Below are 26724 nucleotides of genomic sequence, written 5' to 3'. Positions count from 1 at the left end.
AAACCTGTTATTTCAGACATTCAGACTACCAAACAGGAGGAAAAGCAGCCCAAAACATATCTTCCCTGGTTTATGAAAACAGGAATTACACTGCTAGATGATGGAAGAAAAAAACTTTCCAAAACATGGGGATAAGGATTCAACACAGCTATACCCTTCATTTTGAATTAAAAAGAAAAATTGTCAGAAGATCACTATGCTCCAACTTGCAAGCCTCTGCATGTTATGGTGTGAAAATAATTTGGATCTGCTGGTGAGCCCTACATAAACTGAATGTCTTTTTAATTGAAAAATCTTTTCAAAACAACAAGTTTAAGAAAAATATTTTAGGTGATTGGGTGGGGATAGGAAATGAGGCAGTGAGACACCATTCAGGGTAATCCAGGCACAGGTGAAGGAAAACGTGGAGTGGAAGTTGGAGTATCTGAGGAATCAGAGAAGAAACCCACGGACAAGAAAGCCACCAGACAGTAAAAGAATATGGCAATGATGAAGGAGATTCTCCGATCCAGAAATCTCTTGCTCGTTGTTCTCATTCCACTTCTGCTGCTTCCTCTGCCACTCTTACACCCCAGTAGCGTGAGTACATTTTCATTTTCTTTTTTAACTAAACCTCTGAGTGCAGTAGGTAGTCATGCTGGATAAATCTGCAGTGTGAAAAAGAAAAGCAAAGACCTAAACAAGCGTTGCTCTTAGAAAAATCAAGGACTTAACTTTAAAGGATTGGGAAGGTCACTGAGAAGTTGTCATAGTAAAAACCAGAGCTGCCTTTAGTCATGTCACAAGCAGAGCTGAAAAACCAGGTGAAGCTAGTAAACCACTACTGTAAAGGAGAAATATTGTATCTTTTCTTTTTCTGCAATAATGTGTGTGTGGAAGGGGAACAGAACAAACATATCCATAAAATTTCCTTTAAGGAGAGGTCTTTAAAAGGAACACTTCCCATGCATTTAGTTTTTAGTAATAAGTATGCATGGAGGGACTTTCAATTTAGCGTGGGTTTATAGGGCAGCAACTCGAGGCAGGAGCTAGGACTGACAGACATGTAGGACCATACATGGCACTAACTATTCTAAAGCACGTGTAGGTACCTCTACTGAAACATTGTAGACCTGGCAGTAGCTAATAAATGATGTCTCATAGGCATACACAGCAATGCAAAGGAGGGAACAGTTTGTGCTTAACACACAGACAAGGGAACAGGAGTAAATGCAGCTACATTCCGGGTACAATTTTGAAGCTACTGAGTGCCCTTGGCCATGTGGTTAACTCCTCTCTATGCACATCTCTGAAGTCATAAGCCATAAAATAAGAATGTTTTCCTGCCTTATAGAGATGGTGATGTTTAACTTATCAAAAGTGCAGTGTATTAAAAATTTTGCAGCTGGTGCTTCCATATAATCCTAGACATAAATCTGGCCAAATGGTGCAGCAATTCCAATTCTGTCCTCTACTCTGCTAAAGATTAATTCTTCCTTCCAGTACCAGAGGATTTGTGAATACTTCTGCTTTATCAAATAGAAAGGCAAAAGGCTAGAAATTGTATAGCAGCTTTAAAAAAATAAAACTGTAGTATTTTATATTGAAAGGAAAACAGGATTCATGGAAAGGAAATGTTTCTATACTGCTGAACTGTATGTTGCACTTTGAATTGGTTTTCCTGCCCTGAACTTCGATTTATATCTCAGCTGTCCTCTTATAGCAGTTTTCCATCTCTTACCTCTCAAGACAGAATGAATGACAGATAATCATGCTCTTCTTCAGAGAACAGCAGGGCTCAACATTTTATAGAGGCTTGTTTTTAAAATGAGTTTAATCTCCCCCAATGTCACTGGAAGGGCAACATAAGAACAGATACTCCTGACATGTCCAAATGACACTATAACTGCAGTAGGTTTTTTGTCCCTTGAGAACCTCTTCTAGGAAACATGAGATTCACTGCATTAATATTTGTCACTTTTGTTTGCTCCCTGATGGACACAGAGACACACTATGCAACAAGGAGACTTTTTAATAACCAAGGGAATTGTAATAGCATCATATGAGTGCTGAGAGAGAAGTTAACTGACACTACTGCTGCAAGAATTGCTACTATACATTACAAGCTCCTCATGGTGTTGCTTTACTGAGAAGTGAGATGAAAAGACATCAGATGATGTTTTACATTCATTTTATATATATCTGAATGATCACAGATGGTAAATTATAGCTGTAAATCTGACCCAGGGTTAAATAAATGTTTATAATACTATTAAGAAAACATCAACACCAAATGAACTCAGTTGACAATACACTATTTAAGTGGCTTAGTGTAGTGTTTACTTTATTACAACCCATTGATTATGATTACTTCTTAAACCTGAAGATTAAATTTGCCTCCTGCTCACTTACTTATGTTTTAATTCATCATACAATTCTATTAGTTTTCTGTCTTTCTTCTAGAAGTCAGAATTACCAGGTGGTTTATATTTCCATTTCTGCAGGGAATCAGCTTGCAGTTTCTTTGATCAGCACAATTCTGGAAACATCAAAGGAACATTACATGTGTAGTGGCAAGAGAAATCATAGCGAGCACTAGAATTCAGAACTGTTTGCAGATACGGCTAATGGGAATACTGTCCACAGCTTCTTTTCTGTTGTCTTATGAAAAAGAATGGTTGGGTCAAAAATAAACCCGAGAAAATTTGCTTGAATTTTTTCCCTTTCCAAAGGCAACAGATGACGTATGTTCATTCACCTTTGTTTTTACTTACACAAGCTGAAAGAAGAGATTGATAGTGTGATCTCATAAGCTCAGAGAAGGTAGTCCAGAGGCTAGACTACCTCTTCTTCACACAGCTTAACCACACGCCTGAATGCTAGATATGCAATGCACATCATTAAGTGGTCAAATCTCCAAGATCTGACCAACAGAGTTTGTTCTTATTTTAACCGCTCTGAGATCTTCAGATCTCAGATGCTTTAGTTCTAACAGTTTTACGCATGACCCTTATTGTGATTTTTTTTTTAGCCATGCCTTCCTTTCAGCTCCTCTCCTTCCATGTAAGGGGCTAATTGAAGATAAGTGATAGTCCCTTCAACCATCACGTTTTCCTATTCTTCGCTTCAAGCCCTGAGAGGATCTTAACAGTAATTTTCAACTGTACAACAGGAAGTGAAAACAGTGAAACAGTTAAAATTATACAGCCACTACATCATTCCAGTACTTAGTAGCTCTGGTAACCATTAATTAAATATATAAATCCAGTTCAATTAAATAAAAGAGATTAATATGGTTTTCTTGGAAACGAGTTGTTTTAAAGCACTGAGAAAACAGAGAAAATTGTTAGACAAGCTGATTAAGTTTTTAGTGGAGATTATAAAACTTGGTTTTCCTAGTACTTCCTACTCAGTTTTATACCATTTTAAAATATGTGTTATTTTAGTTTTGTTTGTAAATTGATTACAGCCTAGTGTATAGGAAACAAAAAGACTCGATGCCCATCCGAGCTAGGTTTTGATAGAGATCCAACCTCCCTTTCTCCTATTCCATTCCCATTACAAGTCTAATTTATGGCTACACACAGAGGGGCAATAGAAGATAACAAGCTATGCTCAAAGAAATTAAAGAGAAGTCTATTTTTGGAGTAAGAAAATAGCTTGGAATGTAGTTAGGATGAAATTAATTTTATAAATTTTTGCAAGGTATCTCTTGGACCTTACATCTGGACTGCTTTAAAATAAAAATCAATGTTTTTTTTCATTAAGAAGCATTTTTTTCCTCTGGATGTATGACAACTGCTAGATGTCATACAGAGCCCATGCAAACATAGTAACTTGTTAGCAGAAATTAATGAGCTAAAAATTAGTCAAAATGTGTCAAATAGTTACTAAGTCCCAAAAATGACCCTATGCTCTGCTTTTTGTGGAATATTAACCATGAAGTATGTTAAAGTTTTGGTTAAAGGTGACTGAGCAGCAAGTTGGCTAATGTTTACAAGCAAATCCATCAGCTCTGTGTCTCTCATCTAAAATAGTTCAGTCTTCCTAGTAGAAGTTACTACAAACCTCTAATGCCTGTCATGTCACCTTTTAAATTATTTAAATTTTTAAGTAATCTTTGTTTGTAAAGAGTGACCACTCAAAGTTGTTACAAACTGAACACCAATCTTTGGAATTTCAAAAGGCATAGCAATTCCGTTTTGTAAAATGCATGCTTCAAAATCCATGGACATTAAAAAAAAACCCTCTAATCTCATCCATTCTAAATCAACGTTCTCTAAGCTCTTTTATATTTTTTCTTGGTAGTAATGAAGCTACAACTGCTATTCAATTTTTAATTTCAATATTTTCCTGAAGGACCTGATCATAGAGGGCTAGTGAAACCTCTACTGGAGTGTTAAAACCTAAACTACTCTTCTATAATAGTTAAGTAAGAGAAACAGATATGCACATTTCCATGTGGTTCAGAGTTCTTATCCATTCATAAAGGAAGAAGCCAGAGTTAAGTTTCTTCAATAGCTTTTCAGATACTCTTTCTAGTCTCTAAATTAATTGGAGGTTATCTGATTCAAGGAAATTATGTTTCCTGATAACCTTATTTCAGCTATTTTGATGGTCCTGCCTGCTTGTATTAGAGCTGTTTAATGTTAACTTTTCTGAAATAGGAGTCAGAAAAGAAGGTCTGTCAGCTTCTGGATAAGTTTGGCTGCAATCTTTAAGCAAGTAAAGGAAATGGCACGTAGCAATCTATCTTAACTTTTTGTCTGGACTGTGTTCTGCCTCTTGTTACTATAAGCAGTACTAAAAAAAGAGGAGTAACTGACTGTGACTCTTGGTTAGGGGTGATGTAAAAAGGGACATGCAAATACAAGCTATTGGTTCATTCCACTGAACCCACATCCATGTATAGTCTTGCTTCAAACTTCACTACATTGTTCATAAGACTGATGGGGGAAAAAAAAAGTGTAATACACACTCACTGATTTGCACAAGATTCTGTGGGAATTGCTTGTGTGACTTCTTGAAAGCTGCTTAATTTGGGAGTCATCCAGTCAGGAAACAAAAGTAATGAAATGGTGTTTTAACCCATTCAAGTAGCACTTGTGAACAGTGGAACCATACAGCTCAATAAGTTCCTATTCAGTGAATAATGAAGAATGTTTAGATTTTGTCAGCACTGGTGTAAATCAGTGCTGACCTAATTCCACAGAACTGCCAGTTAGCCCTAGTAATTTTTGTAATTATTAGCAGGAAATGTCCCCAGGTTTCTAAATATAACAAATTGAGCCTAAGAACTCCACTGTATGCCATAAAGGCAGACTTATTAACAAAAAAAAATGGACTAGAAGACTTCTGTGGAGTAGCTGTGTTTTCCTGTTAAAATGTTCAGCAGATAGAACCTTTCTCTGTCATATACCAGCTCTCCATGAACATCCAGCGTGATGTTGTCATGGCTTTCTCTACCAGAACCTTTGACAGCAGCAAATTTGTTTGATTAACTCTGTTGATCCACTGCCTCTAAACCCTTCAGGTCTGTGGTCTTCTTCCATGGGTCTGTGGAAATTATTTGAGAAAATAAAATCAACTGACGAAAAACTTAAGTTTGCACACTGTTAAAAAAAAAAATAAAAATTTTCAGAGCATTTCCAAAAAAAAAAACAAACTGTAGCTTTATCCATGCTATAGCAAATACAGATGTTCTCATCTGATTCTGAAAACTACAAGTTCCTGTTCTTGTCCAGTATTGGAGAGAAATATCAGCTCCACAGGACCAAACTGAGGAGCTGAACACTTGGTAAGTATTGGACTATTGCAATCAAACAAATCTGTAAATGCACATGGAACCATTATTCTGCTGATAAATATGTTTTTCACAATGTTTTGCCTTAGCTATTGCATGAAACCTTTCATTAGCATCATCTTCTGGAACTGGCCTTTCAGATGGTAGCCTAGATTTCACACCCAAATAGCTGCACCTTAGAAGGTTCTTATGCAGTACTTGTTCAGTTTATGTCCAGGCACCTGCAGTCTAATAAGTCTTATGAACACGTCCACAAGGTTTCCACAGCAGGTCGTGAGGCAGTCATGTAATCTCTGTGCTTTCTTCCTGCAGGAAGCTTCATGTGCCTATGTGCTGATCGTGACAGCTGTATACTGGGTTTCTGAAGCGGTACCTCTTGGTGCAGCAGCCTTAGTTCCTGCTTTCCTATACCCACTTTTTGGAGTCATGAAGTCCAGTGAGGTCAGACCAGTGTGCACTTTTTTATAATTTAATATACTTACTCACACTTAATTATTTGAATAAAACTAATCTTAATAGACTAACAAGACTAAGAGCTGTAGGAGGAAAAAAGGTGCATCTTATAATGTGTAACTTGGGCTGACCAGCTCTTTCTTCTAATGAAGATAGATATAGGAAAGGGTATATTAGTCAAGCGGCATGTCCATCCTGTCAGCTACTGCATCACAAACAATTCCTAAACCCTACTGCATCAAAGGATCACACCTTTCCACTTCTCCAAAACCATGTAAAGAGCAGTTATTTATTATGTATAAGGCAAGAGATTACATGTGCTAAACACAGTTACCATTTACCTGCTAACACTAGGTAATTTTGTTATCCAGGTGAATGTCTAGTCATTTTTCCAAACTGTAACCTTAGTGCTGTCTTGTAGCTGTAAGTTCTAAGGCAGAGTAGCCATACAAAAGTCTCCATGATCAGTTTTGGATTTGCTTACTTGAGTTATTTTTTGAATGTTACTTTCTTTCACGATATGCCAAAAAATTATTTTACTGCACCTACAGCTTTCCCCCTCTACATTTTTCTCTCTCTTTTTGAGGGTGAGGAGGTATCACACTTGATTTACAAAGACTAGAAATATGGATAAGAACACAGAAGAATATATAGCAACCATAAAATTGTTGAATTTCTAACACAGTCTAGCTCTGGGAATACCCATAAATGGGTCAAGCATGAACCAAGAGTTTTATGACCTGTCTTATTCCTCCCAGTGGTGTGACAACTGTGTAATATAATCAAATACATTTCCGTACCAACACAGTTAAATATTTTCAGGATTTATTTTTTTTTTAACATAAAGGTAAAGTAATATGTTTTCATTACAAGAATCTACAGCGTATTGGAGAAGGAAAATTTAAAGGCAGCCTGACAGAAATTCAATATAATATCAAATTATATGACAGGAAGACTACTGCAGAGAATGTATTATTTGCTTTAAGAACATTAAAAATCCTCCATATTTTAACATAATCAACTCTGACTATGCTGCAGTATTTCCATATGCTGTTTTGTAATGCCAAAGAAACCCACTGATGAACGGGATGGGTGCCCTGGTGACAGAAGATACAGAGATGGCAGAGTTACTGAATGCCTTCTTTGTCTCTGTCTACTCTGCTGCAGGCAGTCCTGAAGAGCCCTGTACCCCTGAGCCCTTAGATGAAGTCAGGTCGACGGAGCGGTTTGCCTTAGTCGATGAGGAATGGGTTAGAGACCAGTTGAGCAATCTGGACATCCCTAAATCCATGGGTCCAGATGGGATGCACCCGCGGGTGCTGAGGGAACTGGCGGAAGTCATTGCTAGACCACTCTCCATCATCTTTACCAAGTCTTGGGAAACGGGAGAGGTGCCTGAGGACTGGAGGAAAGCAAATGTCACTCCAGTCTTCAAAAAGGGCAAGAAGGAGGACGCGGGTAACTATAGACCAGTCAGCCTCACCTGCATCCCTGGGAAAGTGATGGAACACCTTATCCTTGGTGCCATCTTAAGGCATATCAAGGATAAGAGGGTTATGAGGGGCAGTCAACATGGCTTCACCAAGGGGAAATCATGCTTGACCAATCTCTTAGCCTTTTATGAGGAAATAACACGGTGGATGGATGATGGCAGAGCGGTGGATGTGGTCTACCTTGACTTCAGCAAAGCATTTGACACAGTCTCCCACAGCATCCTTACAGCTAAATTGAGGAAGCGTGGTCTGGATGATCAGGTAGTGAGGTGGACTGTGAACTGGCTGAAGGAGAGAAGCCAGAAAGTTGTAGTCTATGGGGCTGAGTCTAGTTGGAGGCCTGTAACTAGTGGAGTGCCACAAGGGTCAGTACTGGGACCAGTATTATTTAATATATTCATCAACGATTTAGATGAGGGAATTGAGTGTACTATCAGCAAGTTTGCTGACGACACTAAGCTGGGAGGAGTGGCTGACACGCCAGAAGGCTGTGCTGCCATCCAGCGAGACCTGGACAGGCTGGAGAGTTGGGCAGGGAGTAACTTGATGAAATATAACAAGGGAAAGTGTAGAGTCCTGCATCTGGGCAGGAACAACCCCAGGGTCCAGTATAGGTTGGGGAACGACCTGTTAGAGAGCAGTGTAGGGGAGAGGGACCTGGGGGTCCTAGTGGACGACAGGATGACCATGAGCCAACACTGTGCCCTTGTGGCTAAGAAGGCCAATGGCATCCTGGGGTGTATTAGAAGGGGGGTGGTTAGTAGGTCGAGGGAGGTCCTCCTTCCCCTCTGCTCTGCCCTGGTGAGACCCCATCTGGAATATTGTGTCCAGTTCTGGGCCCCTCAGTTCAAGAAGGACAGGGAGCTGCTGGAGAGAGTCCAGCGCAGGGCAACAAAGATGATTAAGGGAGTGGAGCATCTCCCTTATGAGGAAAGACTGAGGGACCTGGGTCTCTATAGTTTGGAGAAGAGGAGACTGAGGGGTGACCTTATCAGTGTCTATAAATATATAAAGGGGGAGTGTCACGAGGATGGAGCCAGGCTCTACTCAGTGGCAAACAATGATAGGACAAGGGGTAATGGGTACAAACTGGAACACAAGAGCTTCCACTTAAACTTGAGAAGAAACTTCTTCTCAGTGAGGGTGACAGAACACTGGAACAGGCTGCCCAGGGAGGTTGTGGAGTCTCCTTCCCTGGAGACATTCAAAACCCGCCTGGACACATTCCTGTGTAACATTATCTAGGTGTTCCTGCTCCGGCAGGGGGATTGGAGTAGATGATTTTTCGAGGTCCCTTCCAATCTCTAGCATACTGTGATACTGTGACTGATTGTCTGCAGGCAGTGAACATCCTGCTCAAAGAAGTAAAATTTCTCTTGATTTCTTCAAAGCTGAGAAACCTATCAACAAGTGGGTATTGAGCCTTGTTTTTTGTAAGCATGACATAAAATATTAAAGAGAACATTTTGACGTACGACTTCTTCATTTTTTCCAGCTCCCTGTCATTTTTTCTCTAGAGGGAAATATCCCAATACCATATTTCTTCTCATTCAGCATGCTCTCTGTGTAGGGTAATTATTGCTTTTTAACTGTTTCCCCTTTACCCTTAATGCAGGTGGCTGCTGAATATTTCAAAAACACAACTTTGCTCCTCATGGGCGTGATTTGTGTGGCAGCTTCTGTAGAAAAGTGGAATCTTCACAAGAGAGTTGCCCTGCGCATGGTCATGATGGCTGGAGCAAAGCCAGGCATGTGAGTGAATCTTTGACTTCAGGATAGCATGAGCATGATAGCAGCAGCTTGAAAGATCAAAAAACAACTCTGAATTTCCCATCCATGGGCAAAAGCTAGCTTGGTCTGGGGCTATTTTTCATACCCATTTTGCCTTTCAGAGTTGGAAAGCTTCCAATTTTTTTCATCCTCTTTCTGCCAGCTCCTACTCCTTGGCTTGTTGTCCCTTTGATTTATATGTTTTACTGTTACTGGTTTTAGTCTCTCTGTTCCTTCTCTGCCTGTTGTTAAACAAGCACAAAAGGATGCTTAAATCCTGGATATGTTGAAAACCGCTGTTTCTCACATCCCATCATGATTTCCATGTGGCAAAAGTCTTCCAATGGTACATTGTCTTACAACAGTTATCAGCACAAGGCAGCATTTTATCTGCACACAGCATAATATTTTGGCACCTGCAAAAAGACCCCATTTAGTTATCAGTTAACTAATGAAAATGTTAGGCAAGGAGGCCTTTAATATTTCTGAAAGTGCCTCAAAAAGATTTCCCTGTGTTGCACTCCAGGTTGCTTCTTTGCTTCATGTGTTGCACCACAGTGCTCTCCATGTGGCTTTCCAACACATCCACCACAGCCATGGTGATGCCAATTGTGGAGGCAGTTCTCCAGGAGCTAGTGAATGCTGAGGAGGAGCACGAGGTCATCAGTACTGCAGGCAGCACCATTACTGAAGAAAACAAGCCAATAGGTATTTGTCAATATTGGCCATTCTTTTCTCTCTTGTTTATCAGTGACCAGACTTGTTGATACGCATTATCCAAATTCTGTCAAGGTCAGAGCTGTCTGACTTGCACTGCCAAAGATGCTGGTCCACACTGTTTCTTTTGTACTCTGACACTTCTTTAAAAAATTAAAGAAAGTTTCAAGATGTGATGGAAGAATTGGAGCCAGGAAACTATTTGTAATGAATTAGGGCATGTACTGGAGTTTGTCTGTCATAATGTCTTAGGATTTTACAGGGTTGGAAGGAAATCTCTGAAAAGAAAGTCAAAGAAATGTAGAACAGATCCAAAGGCATGCTCTGTGACAATCTAACACTTGCCAATTTACCCCTCTTCTTGCAGGCTGCCTAGGTTAGAGCAGGTGTCACAGAAAAACGTGATAAGAGCTCCAAGGTTCATTTTGTTCGTTCCTTCCCAGAAAGAAAGAATATGGGATAAAAGGAACCTCTCTTTTCTTTCAATTCATATATTCCAGGCTGGAATTGTTTTCATCTAACCTTGTCTATTATATGTAGATATGATACTATTTTAATTGCCAGAGGCACATGATCAGGATGATATGACACAATAAAATGGTGCATAATGGTCGTAGAGTACCTGAGATCGCTTGGACAAGCTTTTGTTTGCTGTAGCTTTTCCAGGTTCAGTGGTATGGCCCAGGGTCTCAGCTCAGTTATTTCTCTTTGTTCATTGTAGATCTCAGCGAAAAGCACGGCCGACCTTCACTGGAGCTTATCTTCATCAATGAAGAGTAAGAATGAACCCTGTACATCACGACTGGAGATTTGAGCCCTATGCATGTTGAAAAGAGATGAACGCAGGAGTAGAGCCAGGAAGGGCAAGCAGAAGCTTACAAGTGAATGTTTCACATGTGACTGAAAAGGAAGGCCTGTATGAGAAATGGGATTAATGTAATGCTTTGGATTTAACTAAAACTTCCCAGTATTCATTTGGGTTTTTTAACTCTATGGCCATTTTAGAGAGAAGGAAAATATTTTTCAGGGTTTAAACCATCTTTTTTTTGAAGTCTGTGTTTTGTGCTGTATAAAAGAATGCTGTCCACAGATTCTTATTTCTGCTCCCCTGAAGGAATAGCGATGGGGAGGACCCAAGCACAGTATGGAGTACGCACAGGACGTATTTGGTGGGAAAACACTTACAGAGAATTCCTGAGGAAAGTCTCGACTGTCTGCATTCAAGAGAAAGATGAGAGTAGGGGAGCAGGGGGAGGAGGAACTAACAAAACTTATCCCTCTTCTCCACCAAAACCCTGTAAAATATTTCTTTCAATATAAACAAAGTTCTTTGGAAGTTTGAGATACTAACAGTTTCAACCAGGTCTCTATTTTGGGTAAGATCTAGTAAGGTTAAAAGGGCAAATTAAGAAAATTACTAATTTTTGTCAGATTATCAAGTTAACCAGCAGTTCAAGATACTTGAGGGAATATTCAAAGTTATCATCTTAAAATTATGTTAGAGGCTAAATCCTGAAGATCATTTTCTTACAAGGTGTGAGAATAAATTGCACAGTCCCTTCTTGAGCTCCTTCTGTATTGTTGACAGGCATTTAAAATAAAAGAGAAACAAGTTCTTGCTACACCTTTAAATACTTACTATAAAACGGACACTATCATTCAAACCCCACATATCGATGACTTTCAGTTAACTTTCAAGTTCTGAATAGTTTTGTCATTAGTCTGGAAACTAATGGGTTCTCCAATATTCCCTCTGCTATCTGTTTTCATCCCAGGCATATTTTTCGTGAGGTACAGAATCAAGTTTTCTGTTTGGCATTGTGCCATTAAGCCCTACCGAAGAGTGTGTGTGGGATGTTTCATGACAGAACTACTACTAAAAAGTATTTCTTGAAAAAGAGCTTGAAATTTGGTGGGAGAAGAAAAGTAGTACATCTGGAATTAAATTTGGTTTCAGTGTCAAAGTTCAGTGGATTGTTTGCATAGTCCACAGGCTACACAGGAAAGATTTTTATGAAGGCTTTAATGTGATACAGGTAGGCGCTCAGAAAGCATTGGAGAGGTTGGCAGAGGAAGAATTTGAGTAGAACAAGTCAGCAGTAGCACTGTATTGCTCGGATTCACTCTACTGTGAAGGAGTCTTTTCCTGGATTGGGGTATATACTCCCTAGAATATGTATTTTTTTTCTTGCGTGGAGGTGGAGCCCCATTACTATGCAGCTAGAGATAGAGCTGTGAAACATAATGACAAGTCTGGCCAAGACACCACATAAGAGGTACTAATAAATAGAGTTCTTCACCATTTCTGTAGATGCTGGTTCTGCAGCAGGTGTTGTCCCTCCTACCCATGATGTGTGCCTTTTAAGGGAGCTGGGTGAACAGGCATTTTTAAAGTATTATTTTCCTTTCTTTGTTTTTAGTGCTACCACTACTGACTTCAACTCCTTGATGCACTCAAAGGTATTGTCATAGGTAGTATCTTCTGAGTTATATTGCCTTTTAATGCAGGAACCATCAAAGTGCACACAGCTCTGCAACAAGCTGCTGCTTCCTTTATTTCAAACAGGTAGTGGTTGTTGGCAGAGAGTACGTAATGCAGAATGTCCTGCTTTGCATTTAACCTACCACCCTGCTTGCACAAAGGAACATTAGCTCTACAGTGCTTGTTATACTTACTGCTGGAGATCCTGAGATCGAGTCAGTAAACTAGCAATTTCATACAGTTTATAGTAAGTTCAGGTGTGATCTTTTATTGTCCAGGTATTGCCAGCTTCTGCAGCTGAGACATCTCAGTTACTAGAACAACCCACACATATCACCAAGTCTTAACCTCTAGCAAGAGACCTGTTAGATTCACCTACATAGCAGAGGGAGAAGACCCAAACTTATTATAATCTTATTTTAAAGATCACTTTAAAATAAAATCAGTTTGGTTTTTGGTTTTTGTTTTTTTCTCAGACAAAATTTTAGTAGAGTTTTTTGTTTGGTTGTTTTCTGTTTGGTTTTGTTTTTTTGTTTTTTTTTTTCTTCACTACCCATGACCTTCACAAATCATCAGGAATCCTGATTTAAGTGCTCCTAGGAAGAGAAGAAAGGCTAATCCAAAGGCATTTGCCTCCCTACAGAATATGAATGGTGTGCACATGGTAAACAACCCTATTGGAACGATGAATTCTAAGAACAATGGGCAGCACCTACCTCAGGTAAGGTTGATGTTAGATCCGGGTGGTGAGGGAAAAGACAGATGTGACCATCACCTGCTCCCACTCTTTCATATTTGTTCCTTGAAAGCTGTGTTACATGAAATCATTCTCCACCATCCTACAGCAGCCATGGCTTGGCCCTTTGCTAGTTCTTGCTCCCATTTAGATGCCCCCAACACAGCTATGTTCAGAAGACCTTCCCCCAGTGGCCAGTACAATGCATATTAGCTTTACATTCAGCAATGTGATCACAAGTTTTCCTTCTTATTTTGCTGTTCTACCCACTTTATTTCTGCAAAGCCTCCTTGGGAAAAACAGACAGACAAAGGAACAGACAAAACCCCCAACCCCCCCCCCCCCCAAAATCCCAAACAAAACAAAACTCAACACAAAAATAGTAGCCCTGACTTGAAAAAACCCTACTCAGAACTAAACCAGCAGCAAGCATGGACCATTTAACTTCTCAGTCGATTAGTCTTAGTATCCACTTTTTGTCTTGCCAAATATCCACCACCAAAATACTTCATTACATCAGCCCATTGCAGAATTTCTACTTCTCCTGAGCAGATCCAAGAAATGATTGCTGTTTGGACTACAGTTACGTAGTATCTTGATGGTATAAGCTGATGTTCAGGAAAGATTGGCCTAAAATCTATACACAAATTTGCATTCACAGTTCAAAAGAATCTGAGTGTATGCTTCCAGAAAAAGGTAAATGTGCTGCTCCTGGTACTTAATTGTCTCTTATACCCATTTCCAATACATAATCAGTGATTATTTTGTAACTAATATATTCACTTCTCTTTTAACCTACAGGGATTTTTGCCAGGGTCTCCTCACCATGATGATGAACCATAGCATGACTGATTTTACTACATAAACCCAAATTCAAATTATTAAAATTAACAAATCTATCTGAACCATTTTCTGCATTTTTCCTGATTCTAGATCACAACCTTGGGAAGCATGTGAAGTGCCTTGAAGTGCTGTTTCTTTTTTTCAAGTTGATTTTTCAATGCAGAAACTTTCCTGTCACTGCTAAAAAAAGTTTCTTTTGGAGCAGTATTTTCCTGTAGCTTTTTCTTCCATATGCCCATTGCACAGCCTTTTTCATGCTGTTTCTGAGACACCTAGCACTCTATTCCTAATTAGAGGCTCTGAGCCAGTACAAGTGCAAAAAGACTACCAAGCATATGTCTGGTGGCTGCTCATAAGCCTCAAGGATTATGAATTCCTACTGCTGTAGTTCTAGCATCCTGCCCCTGCAGCCCACAGAGGGTTTTGGTATCCCTCTGAGATTCCAGTCAGAACTGGAGCTGGCCCAAACCATAGCCAGAAGTCTGATTATTGTTTGTCTTACATTTCTGCCACAGACCAGGCAATTTCAGGCCCCTGGACGGGTTTCTAGTTCCGACCGCAGTTAATCCCTGTGAAGAAAAAACTGCCCCCCCTTAAGCAAGCCTGTTGTTTCTCTGGGACCAATATTGCCATGGCATTAGAGCCAGTTGGGCTGCTGTTCTGATCACCTGCTTTCTGTGGTTAATCTGTTCCCTCACAGGCTCAGATACTGGTCCTGCCTCCGAAGCCCTCAGAACTGGGCCTGACCACCAAGTACCGGTACCAGACCAGACATGACCACATGGTCTGTAAATGCCTCTCACTGAGTATCTCGTACGCAGCAACCATTGGAGGACTGACAACCATCATAGGGACCTCAACTAGTCTCATATTCTTAGAGCACTTCAACAAGTAAGTGATATTCTGGTTGTGTGAGAATGATGGTTGGGTCATTATTGTCTCTGTGCCTTTCCCCACAGGTTATCTACCACCTCAACGAACCCTTGTAAGTCACTCTTTCTAAAGGCAATTTTGTTTCCTCCTCTGATGGAGGAAATGTAACTTTTCTTCATGCACAGAGCAGATTCTGAATATCTACTGCAACCGCTGTTGTCATAGTATCTTTCATCTCTCTCCCTGAAATGGTGGTAGAAAAGAAAACTAATTTTGGAAGCCATCCTTAACCCAAGGATTCACATTTTACTTTATTTTCAAAGATCTTGCTGTTAGGACAATTGCACCAAATGCATGTGGGACATTTTTGTCAGAGCCCAGCAGACTACAGTCATTATTTGTGTGATCAACGGTAAGACATAAATAGCGATTCTAGGTGAAATAATTCTTTAGTCTGTCATCATTAAAAAGAGCTTTAACAAAATCAACAAGTAAGGCCAGAATTTCACTCCGGATAACTCTTAGGGGTTTTGTGTGTGGCTAGACAATCCAGACCATCTGGTCTTAAGAGAGAGTACTATATGGCTCATCTCTTGGTCAGGCACTGTCAATGATTGACATTCTACGGCAGTTGGTCTCCCTATGCACGTATAATGCAGCTGTTGCAAACACATAGTGACACAATTTTTCTATCATGCTGTGACATATATATATGTGAGTGGGCATGTGCATCTATGTGTACTGGAGGTGCCTGTCCTTTTACTGTTCTAACTTCTTGTGCATCCTTTTTTTCCTTTACAGTCGCTACCCAAAGGCTGAAGTGGTGAATTTTGGAACCTGGTTTTTGTTCAGTTTCCCCGTCTCCCTCATCATGTTGGTCCTGACTTGGTTCTGGATGCATTGGCTGTTCTTGGGTTGCAAGTAAGTTCAGGTTGTTCAAGATGCATGGATTAGAGAAGCAGGGAATCTGTGTATCCTCTAGAAAATCTGTCATAATGAAGTTTCCAGTTGCAAATGGCAAAATCTAAGCCACAACTTCCTTCTTCTTGACAGAACAATTACTGGAGGAAATCTTATTGCTTAACTGCACTGCATAGGCAGCAGTGTACAGTATTGCTGCTTGAGAGTGAAGTGCCTAGGTATTGCTGATAGAATTCTTTACTGTGCATTCAACTGTTTTTTTTTATTCTTATGACCAATAGGATCCCATTGTGGACCAAAAACCTTGTCAAAAGTCCTTTCAGAAAAGTACAGCTTAAAAGATTAATAGAAAAACAGCTACAAGTGAACAAGTTACTTTTCAGGTCTGCCCCCAGCTCAATAAGATTAATGTAAGACCAGTTAAAAGTAAACAGACTCCATATGTATTTCTCTAATAGCCTAAGAGATGCACACCTTTTGATACCAGTAAGTCCCTCAGCCCTAAAATAAGAACAAGATTGAGTCTCCCAGTTCATTTGTACCACGTATGTCCTTTGCAGTACTCAGCAACAGCAGTTAGTGAAAATTGACTAAATGTGTGCATTTAGAGTGGATTAGTTAACATGCATTAAATTTTGGTGCAGACACATTTACTCAGAATTAAAGTGACCTTAATTTGATTTAGTTTACTCTTAAAACTGACATCACTAATTTATTTCACCTAAGATAATGAATACATTGATAATGACTTCTGCTTACTGCTGACCTTGACTAGATTTTGTAGTTCCAAATTAAAATGCTAAAGTAAGTTTTTGGGTTTTTTCCTGTTTGTTTGTTGTTTTTTTAATTTTGAAAAGAAACAGGCCTTAACATGACCCTCAATTATTTTATTTTTTTTTAAATAAACATAATTGAAATTCCACATTGCATCCAAGACCTCTTGCTGTTTAATGATGTTTTAAATAATACCGGCGACTGACGCATTATCGACTTTTTGAGAAGTACTGGTTGATTCCAGGCCTCCTTAATCTCTGAGTCCTGTTCACTGCAGTTCATTAAACAACAAATTATGTTAGGATATGGGCTACAATACTCTTCTTTCACATCCGCCTAAGCCTAGAAACACTTATGTTTTTATAACATGATGCCTAATGTCTGTGAATAAACGTTTACTGAATTTCTGTAATGTTAACGTTCTTTTCCTGGGAAGCCCATTGTCATCAGTGGGTTCTTACCTGACCCAGTAAGACCTTGCTTTTTAGGCTCTAGACTAGATCAAAGAGCAAGGATAATGGACCCATCAAATGATTTTCACCAGCAAAGCAGAGCTAAGAGTAGAATCATTACTATAGAAGTGGCCATTAGTTAGTTCTTCTCTTCAGCCGGAATTTACTGGAGTGTAACATCAAGGTTTGAGAGGAAATTTAAATACTTAGAGTTGCAGTGCTAAGAGCACTAAAACCAGCTGTCACATAAGTGCCCATTTACAAGTGAAATGAAAAGCCTGTTCAAAACTTTTTGTTAAACAGACATGGTCTGCCTGCATCTTGATCTATGCAAATTCCTTAGAGAATCTGTCCTTAACCAGATACGTAGAAGGAGATCATAGTCCCTGGTTTGGCCGGTGCTATGGCATGGATCTCTAGTTAGATACCAAATAAGATATTGAACAGCAAGAACCAGAAAAGCAGTCTATTGTGTTCCCATGGTATTTCATTCACTGACGTCCCTGTTGCTGCAGCCTATTTTAGACTGTCTTAGCTGCAGATGTTTCTCAACCTACCCAACACACCTTGTGTCAGAGGGCACAGCTGGAGTGGAAAATCAGAGATCTGTGCCTCAAGCCACAGCAGAATAATGTTACTGGAAAGCAGAAAACTAAAAGGTTGTAATGAGCCTACAAGTATATTAATACAAATCAGGAATGTCCAGGCTTTGTTATAGTATGAAGGCAATCTGAATAAACTAAGGATTTTACCTAATTTTCATACAAATGTGGAGCAGGTTTAAATATATTTAGCTATGAAATATGTTTGCACTTGTATGTCCCTGGCAGAAGTACAGGGATTTTTCACCAGGACAAAACACTAGGCTGATTGCCTTGGTCTATGGCAGAGGCAATTTGGTGCTACAGTGATTGTGCCTGGTTTAGAAACAGCTAATATTAGTAGAAACAGACAGGTCGTGAAAGCTATTTGGATCCTCAGCTTTCCCACACTGCCTACTGTGAATCCTGAATATTCAAGTCAAACCTGGGCACAAAAGCCAGACCAGGCCCCATAATGTGTTGGGTACTCCTGATCCAACTGGAAAGCAGTCGTCTATTAAATATCTATTGACAGCTGGCCTCTTGTCACTGTCTGTCAATGTGATGACACAAATAATCCATTGGAGGCTTCTGGCACCAGAAAAATATCCAGCCAACTCCAGCTGTTTGAGGAAGCCTAAACAAAGGGAGACCAGCCACAGCTACAGATGGCTCAGTTAGTTATCAGTTAGTATTAGTCAGACCACCTGGGGGTACCTTCCTACTATGTCTAGAATTGAATCTCAGATCTTGAAACTAGAGTACGAAAGACCTCATGCAATAATTTCCTTTCCTATTGCCATCAAGCCTTGCCCCAGTCACATCATCTCCCAACAGCCTCTGGCAACTAGAATTTTCAGTTTGCCTCATTACTGTCATTTTTTATGAGGGTTTGCTTTTTGTTGTTTTGTTTTTTTTTTTTTCACTTGATGCCCTTGTCTAATTTTACTGTGCTACCTACCTCAGTTTTAAAGAGACCTGTTCTGTGAGCAAGAAGAAGAAAACCAAACGGGAAGAAATGTCAGAGAGAAGAATTCAAGAAGAATATAAGAAACTGGGAAATGTTAGGTAAACCAGACCTGCCTTCCTCAGGAATTTGCATAGGGAGGAGCATCCTTTCATATTGCCCTCCATGTTACCTTTGGCTCATGCAGGTTATTTGTAAACTCTCAGTTCTTTCTTCTCCTTTCCAGGATAGAAGCAGAACTAAACGTAAAAATGAACCAATATTAAAGACTGCTAAAAGTGTGCATTTATATAGTTGTTTATTTATTTCTGAAGAAAAAAAGAAATAAAATGAAAGATTCAGGTTTATACAAGGATCCAAAGGTCACCTGAGTCAAAGTTTGTCTCTGCTTTTGAACTAACACACAAACTGTTATAGAACACCACTTTGCAATTCAGGCACATACTTATTTTAGTGGATAGAAGTTCACTGTTTAGCTAAGGCTTTGCAGCAGTCTCTCATGCCATGAGATGTCCAGCCTTCCCAGTTGCCATCATTTTTTCATGGTAGTAAGAAATGTCTCTAAAGATTATTTTGTAATATTTTAATTTTCAAAAGGGGTGATACCTCATAAAACCATTATTCTCAAAATATATTTGTGTTGTTCAACTGAAATGTTGACAGATCAACTTGCTGAATATGATCAACTCTGAATCTAGACTGCTGTTCAGACTGTGCCTAAATATGAAACCATACTTAATTTAAATTTACCCTACATTAATTAAAACTCAGTATCCTCAAGTCACCTTGTATTTGTTCCACGTGTTTAAAATACCTGTGCTAATTTACATTGCAATTTGTTCATACTTTTTCTACACTTTTAAAAAATGCAACAAAAAGTGTTTAGAGTGGAATATTAACATAAGCTTTAACTTGTTAACACATTTAATTAGATAATAATCCAAATACAAAGCATTTATAGATATTTTTCCTTAGGTCTTGCCCATGAAAGATTGAATTGCAAATACAGGTCTTTTTAGCTTAATTTTTTACTAGGTTTAGAGAGTTTTCATCTGTGAGCCAACTGTAAAATTCTTTAATTCAAATTAGTCTTCTTTTCTATTTTCTGTATTTTCTGGGTTTTATCCTTTTTATTTTGGAACTAATTTCTACTTTTTCACTTCTGGAACTTGCTCTTAGGTTTTCAGACAGACCATGGATTTAATTCCTAGAGGTTGTTTTGTTTTGTTTTGTTTTGTTTTTTACTTCTAGCTATCCTGAGATGGTGACTGGATTTTTCTTCATTCTGATGACCTTGCTTTGGTTTACCCGTGAGCCTGGCTTTGTACCAGGATGGTCATCTTTTTTTGAGAAGTAAGTGAAATTACCTAAACAATCACAGAGGAATATAGCCTTGCTCCTTTGAAATTTCTGCAATAATTTTTGTCCTTATACCGTTATCAGCCGCTTTTAATAAGGTGGTGAAAAATGAAGTCTTGTTAATCTACATCTGTTCACACGATGGAAAATCGTATTCCGTCTCAATAAACAGAGTGAATTAAATAGAGAAAGTAAAATAAACATATTTCAGGCGTAAAAAAAATAGGAGGGTCAGATTCTGAAGTTAAAACATTTTAGTGCATTCATATAGAAGCTGTCAATGGAATAGATTGCAAATTAATTAAAATTGTTCATTTCAATTGAATATTGCATAGATGGTGATTGAAGCAAATAATTGTTATTTTATTTTAAATAATGTTGAATCAAATTTTATTAAAAGTAACCATAACACAGTAAGCATATAAAAGAATAAGTGATCTAAAGTTAAATTTTATTTAGTTTTCTACTGCATTTTTTTTTTTTTTAATCCTACTTTTGATAGAAAACCAATTTCTAATATTGGGATTTCCTGAGGCAATCTGGAGTATGGCACTCCTCAAAATATTTTCTCAGGATGAGTTTTAAGCATTTAATTTAACATCAATCTACAGTTCATTTCTAAAGGACCACTTGGGTGTGGCTTTTCTCCAGAATGTGTTTACAGTTTCTTGCTGTTGGTAAACACACTGTTTTTCTCTACTTCCAAGTTATTAGATTTGTAAACCAAAAGGGATTCCTTTTTTTTTATCCACTGGAATATTAAAATTTGTTGAACAGTGATTGAAGTTGGCTATAGAAGTCAGTTTAATAAACAGGAAAAAAAATCCAATTTAAATCGTGAATATGTAGACATGTATTTCCAGTGTGCTGTTAGTAAGACTTCAGATGTGGAAATACAACTTCACCTGCAACAATTACTTGGTACCATGTTCCTTGTTTGGAAAGGTTTCTTTAGTGTACTTTTATGATAACCCTACTGTTTCTTTCCTAGGAAAGGTTACAGAACTGATGCCACTGTCTCTGTATTTCTTGGTTTTCTCCTTTTCCTGATTCCAGCAAAAAAGCCTTGTTTTGGAAAACAGGAAAAAGGTGAGGAAGATGCAGCAAGAAAGAGATCTGGTACATTTTCCAGTGCCCTTAATGACATATTTTTATTCTCTGTAAAATGTTCCAAGGAGAGATTTTTATTGTGGTGGATCAGGGTTCAGTGATCCAGTATCAGCCCTTTCTACATCAAACCCCCATTTTTTGTTGCTTTAGCTCATACTGTCTCATCCAAAAAATGGCAAATAGATCTCTTGCCTGAGGCCACTATCTCTTCTTAACAGAGTTAACAAAATTTAGGACTGAGTTTTAGGAAAGGTTCAGATGGAGTTCCATAGAGAGAAATATAATGTAGATGCTTGCAAAATTGGTTGAAGATAAGCTCTAATAAATAATTTGGTCATTACTTATAGAGCAGAAATAATCAATAATGTCATAAAATAAGCATAAAAGAGGTCACTAACTGTCAGACAAAGTGTCAATTTTGTGCAATGCTTCCCTTACAGTCTTCTTGACAATAATTTCACATTCACGTTTGGGTAGCACTCAGTGGTGTTGATAAGTTTGCTGTTCCAGGCTTTCAGCAGTCTTGTGTAAAAGTCATATTGCCTGCATAGAGTCTTATGTAGAGCTACAAATGTTTATTTTTTTATGCTGACATATATTATGCAGCATTTAGGAAAAAAATAACACTAAGAAAATACTCAGGCATCTAAAAAATAATGTCCTCACGTAAAACCTAGGGGCATAAATACACTTTATCAAGCTTCATGGCCTACTGGGAAGAGTAAATGACCTTCTTGGAGAAAATAATCCCATTGTAATTTAATTTCTCCATTTTTGCATTCTACGTATATTTTACATTTGTATCAACACAACAGAGCACATAGTCCCTCAAAAAGCTACAGAATGAAACACATGGGTTTATAACTGCTAGCATCAACAGATCAGCCAGGGGAAGGCAGGGCATTTGGAACTAATAAGCTGCATTTTCTGAGGCCAAGCTAACCAGAGAAATAGGCTATGTGCTTATTCACCTCTTTCACAGATACTTCTCAAGGTAACTCCCATGAATACTACATTATTCTTATTAGAATGAAAAATGCAAAGATCTTTACAAAAGGGCCAGTGTAACACTGATCACACATTTGCTTTATTTTGATACAGGAGATGGTGAAAAGTCAACAGACATTAACACACTGGATCCTATTATCACCTGGAAGGACTTCCAGAAGACCATGCCCTGGGAGATTGTAGTGTTGGTTGGAGGAGGTTATGCCTTAGCAGCTGGATGCAAGGTACCGATTTAGATTTTTATCCTCCTTCCTAATAGAATTATAAACCTGGACTTTCATCCCTCTGTATGCTCTCCAGTTTTGATTTACAATGTGGATACTTTCAAGTTGATATACAATCTACTCCCTACTCCCTGCACTCAATGGACAGCTATCTAGCTAGCAAAAAGATGGTTACGACTTGTTAGTTGTGTGAACACCTGCCATTTCAGATGGTTTTTGTAAAGCATCTGAATATCTAGATATTCCTACAAGGCTGGCAGACAGGACAGAGGATCTGAGGAAGATGTCGCACTTTCTCAACTAGCAACTAACCAGATAGAGGGGGAACATCTCAGCTGCCACTGGATGCTCTTCTTTAGGCAACTGAGTCAAGTTCCTAGTGCTGACTGGACAAAATACTCTAGGCTTTACTGACTATAACTACACTCAGTATAATTCATTAATACACATCTACCTCTCCTATAGACTTTTACATGTAGACAACTAAATTTGTATATTTTAATCTCAAAATGAATTCTACCCAGATTGTGCAATCCTTCACCACCAATTTGCAATACTCCAGATGCGTAAGAAAGAGTGAAGATCAGTATAATACTAAAAATACCTTTTTGGTATTATACTAAATTATACTAAAAATACCTTTTTAGTATTATTAACTGCCAACTGTAACTCTTTGTTACTAGGAGCAACTATTTATGGGGCACTCCAGTGAAATTCAGTTTACAAAACAAAAAAAATTGCATAACGCACTGACTCCAACTTTGTTTATTTGCTGGTGGCATTCTCTGATGCAAACTGCTCCAAAGAGAAGAATCTGTTTTAAAAGTATACTAATTATTCAGTAATTCTTGTGCTTCTGACCTTCCTCCAGACCTCTGGCCTCTCTACATGGATTGGAAGCCAAATGCTTTCCCTCAGCAGCCTTCCGTACTGGGCTGTAACTCTGCTGGCCTGCATTTTGGTGTCACTAGTAACAGAGTTTGTCAGCAATCCAGCAACTATAACCATCTTTCTACCTATTTTATGCACCATGGTGAGTAAAAGCAATGACATTTTAAGTCTGTTTTTTCCTGATAAGCTTCTGGGAATGTTTCAGGTTGTCAGGGTATTGGCACTCTATTTGCCCAGCCCTGGCTCCCAGTTGGATGCATTCTTTAGCTTAGGAAAAATAATACACTCAGGAAACCAAAAATATATTTTAGCACCGAGGAATTTATTCAATACCTTTCAAAGTGAAAACAGCTGCTGCACTGACAGGTTCATAGTCTGTGTACAAGAAAAGGTGATGATGTAATGAACAACATAGGTGAAGCCCACATAAGGCTTGAGATAACTTTATCAATGTTATTGTAAGTATGATGTTCATTAGCAATTAGTCACACACTCACTACTTGTAAGAAAAGACTGTAGTACTGAATTTTAGATCAGATTTAAATGTATTCAAGGGGATGATCTAATAAGCATACCGTCATCTAACACGGAAAGCAGCAATGTTTGTAAGAGACAGGAATAAAACAGGAGATTGAGGACGAAGGCAGAGGAAAGAGACACAGATTTCATTTTATACTGGAATAGGAGTTACAGAAAATTCTCTGATTTTTTTTCTTTGTAATATGAAGCTTTTCTTACCAAGAATGTGGGTCATTAATCGTGTTTCCCTATTATAACAATTTTATGTGATTGTCCCAAAGCATACTATGTGAACAGCTCTGAGTTAATATGAAAATATGGTCAGATGAAAATAAGTAATTATGTTTGTATGGCTTATGAGTTCAGATTTACTTCTGCTCCATGCAGGGAGAGACTCTCCTGAAAAAAATTTAGATCAGTAATATATCTTTAGTAGTCTGAATTGCTGTCTTAAGGCAGTGTCTCTTTTTTGACTGTAAAAGTAACCTGGAAACACTTCCCTTCCCAAAATGAAGTTAGCCTTGTGAGTAACCTTACCTTTCCCTCTGACATAAAACTAGGCCATGGCAATGTAAACAAAAATGCAACATTTCACCAATACTGACGGCTGGAGTGGAAGAACAATTCTCTAGAGACCACTATCAAGTGACATGTGTGTTTGGACTACAAAAAACTAGTTCTCTCAATCACCATTTAGGACAACTTTACATAATGGTCTCAGTATATTAACAATTAAAAGAAGGACACTCTTCATGTCAACTCGCTGTGAATTCTGTTGGGATAAGACTGAAGTAGCAGTCAATGTTAAGATCCAGAAGACACAATGCAGAATGTCATGGAAAACAAGTGAGAAAATGAGCAGAGGTGGTCTAATAGTAGCAATATCCACACTCCCTCACTGTGAAACGTCTCAAGAGAAATCCCTGGAGCATGATCAACTCCAAATTTTTGCACTTCTTAAAAAAAACCCAACAACCAACCAAACAAAAAAAGATCCAAAGCAAATAAAAAAAAATACTTCTACACTTAAGTTTAGAAACTAGGGAAATGAGATCCACAGAGTCTTGTCTTCACATAAAGCAGAGAGGGTCCTTTCATCCTAATTGTGAGCAGTGGCTTTCCTTGGTTAAGTGAAACGCCTCTCTCCCTCTCTCTTTCCAGTCAGAAACCCTACTTATCAACCCTTTGTACACCCTGATTCCTGTCACCATGTGTATCTCATTTGCGATGATGCTACCAGTGGGTAATCCTCCAAATGCCATTGTCTTCAGTTATGGGCACTGTCAGATTAAGGATATGGTGAGTCTTGAGATCAGGTATATCCCCCCATGCTTCATGAAACCCCAACACCTTGTCCTCATATCGAACAGCAATGATAATAACTATGATATTGGTGCTAGTATGAAGCCTTCATATTAGAGACTGCACTGCTGCTTTGCAATTGAGCTGTCAGGTTAAGAACATCTATACATCTGCTGTATGATATATGTACTTCTCAACTTTAATTTTCATGAATGCAATAGTTTAAAGAGATATTAAAGAACAGGAATACACAATCCTTTGCATTGACCTGTTAAGAAAAGCACAGGAGAGCATAAGAAATTAGATTTATCACATAGCTCCACAGTAAGTCATGTAGTTATCACCCTGCTATGAGTGATATAACTCCCCATTCTGATTATCAAATTGAGAAGTACAAGTGACAAACTGAGCATTTTTCCAATGTACTGCATCAGCCCCTGACTACCACTCCTGAATACTCCCCACAATGGACAGTCTGATACATAATACTTGTGCATTTCTGGCTCTAGGAAATTAGTATATCACACTATATATAAGTCAGTATACATACAGACACTCTACGGCTTTCTTTTTTCCATGTTAACTGTTCCATGTTAACAAGTTGCCATTGACCATGCTCTGATGTATTTTGCTTTTGTAGGTGAAAGCTGGCCTGGGTGTAAATCTGATTGGCCTAGCTGTGGTCATGGTGGCAATCAACACTTGGGGAATTAGACTCTTCCAGCTGAATACTTTTCCAGAATGGGCAGTGGTCAGCAACATCACTAACCAAACATAATCTCCAAAGGAAAAAAAAAAAAAATAAAAAATTGCAAGACCAAAGTGAGTTGGGACAAAATATTAAACCTACAATGCACATATGAAGAAAAGAGAACTTCTGGATACACAAAACTAGGATCCATAGGAAAACCATGAAGAAAATCCACAGGGAGATCTTCTGCATAAGCTTTTCAGGTTTGAAAATCCGTATGAGTTAAAAGGAAAGATTAGCTTTGCTCTGTTATTGCTTTCCTTATGATACATAACTGAAAAAAAAGTCTCCTCCAAGTTGTCTGCCTATGGCTTTTTCATGCCTGAGAGCAATTATGTAGGACTTGTAAAACAGGGGATAGAGGACTCCAGTGACAGAAGACACTGTACTCAGTAGTAGGGTATAATCCTACCATTAATTCCTTTAATTCTTTATTAATCCTACCATTAATAAAGAGAATGGAGAGTCTTATTCCCAAACCAAAGTTCTATAAGTCTACTTCTTTTAAAGGCTAATTATTATTCTTCTTTTGAGGTGACTCATCGCCACATTGGAAAATATCCAACACTTTCTCACCTCACCCATATGGTCTGGACAGAAACACAGCTACCAACTCTCAGCTACAGCACTTCAAAGGGATAATAGAAGACACTAATCAGATAGGAAGTCGTCTCCTCAGAAGGAGAATCTTTTTTTCCCACAGCACTATTATAGTT

The 26724-nt window shown here is 38.6% G+C and overlaps 1 protein-coding gene across 1 annotated transcript; it reads left to right on the top strand.

Annotated features, from left to right (window-relative positions):
• Positions 1 to 318: 318 nt before the first annotated feature.
• Positions 319 to 26432, top strand: SLC13A4 (solute carrier family 13 member 4). Its single transcript, XM_057428037.1, has 16 exons — positions 319 to 579; positions 6095 to 6223; positions 9344 to 9480; positions 10025 to 10206; positions 10937 to 10991; positions 12636 to 12675; positions 13341 to 13418; positions 14977 to 15167; positions 15951 to 16070; positions 18844 to 18945; positions 20096 to 20197; positions 21195 to 21292; positions 22415 to 22545; positions 23417 to 23578; positions 25117 to 25254; positions 25898 to 26432. Exons 1-16 carry the CDS (start codon positions 481 to 483, stop codon positions 26033 to 26035), a joined length of 1902 nt encoding a protein of 633 aa, XP_057284020.1. The 5' UTR covers positions 319 to 480; the 3' UTR covers positions 26036 to 26432.
• The last annotated feature ends 292 nt before the right edge of the window (positions 26433 to 26724 follow it).

The sequence above is a fragment of the Pezoporus wallicus genome, unplaced genomic scaffold (genome assembly GCF_028554395.1).
Source record: "Pezoporus wallicus isolate ANWC-B61680 ecotype Strahan unplaced genomic scaffold, APGP_CSIRO_Pwel_v1 contig_2908, whole genome shotgun sequence".
Lineage (NCBI taxonomy): Eukaryota > Metazoa > Chordata > Aves > Psittaciformes > Psittacidae > Pezoporus > Pezoporus wallicus.
Note: the sequence above shows the minus strand (reverse complement) of the source record. Positions and strands in the feature narration are given on the sequence as shown.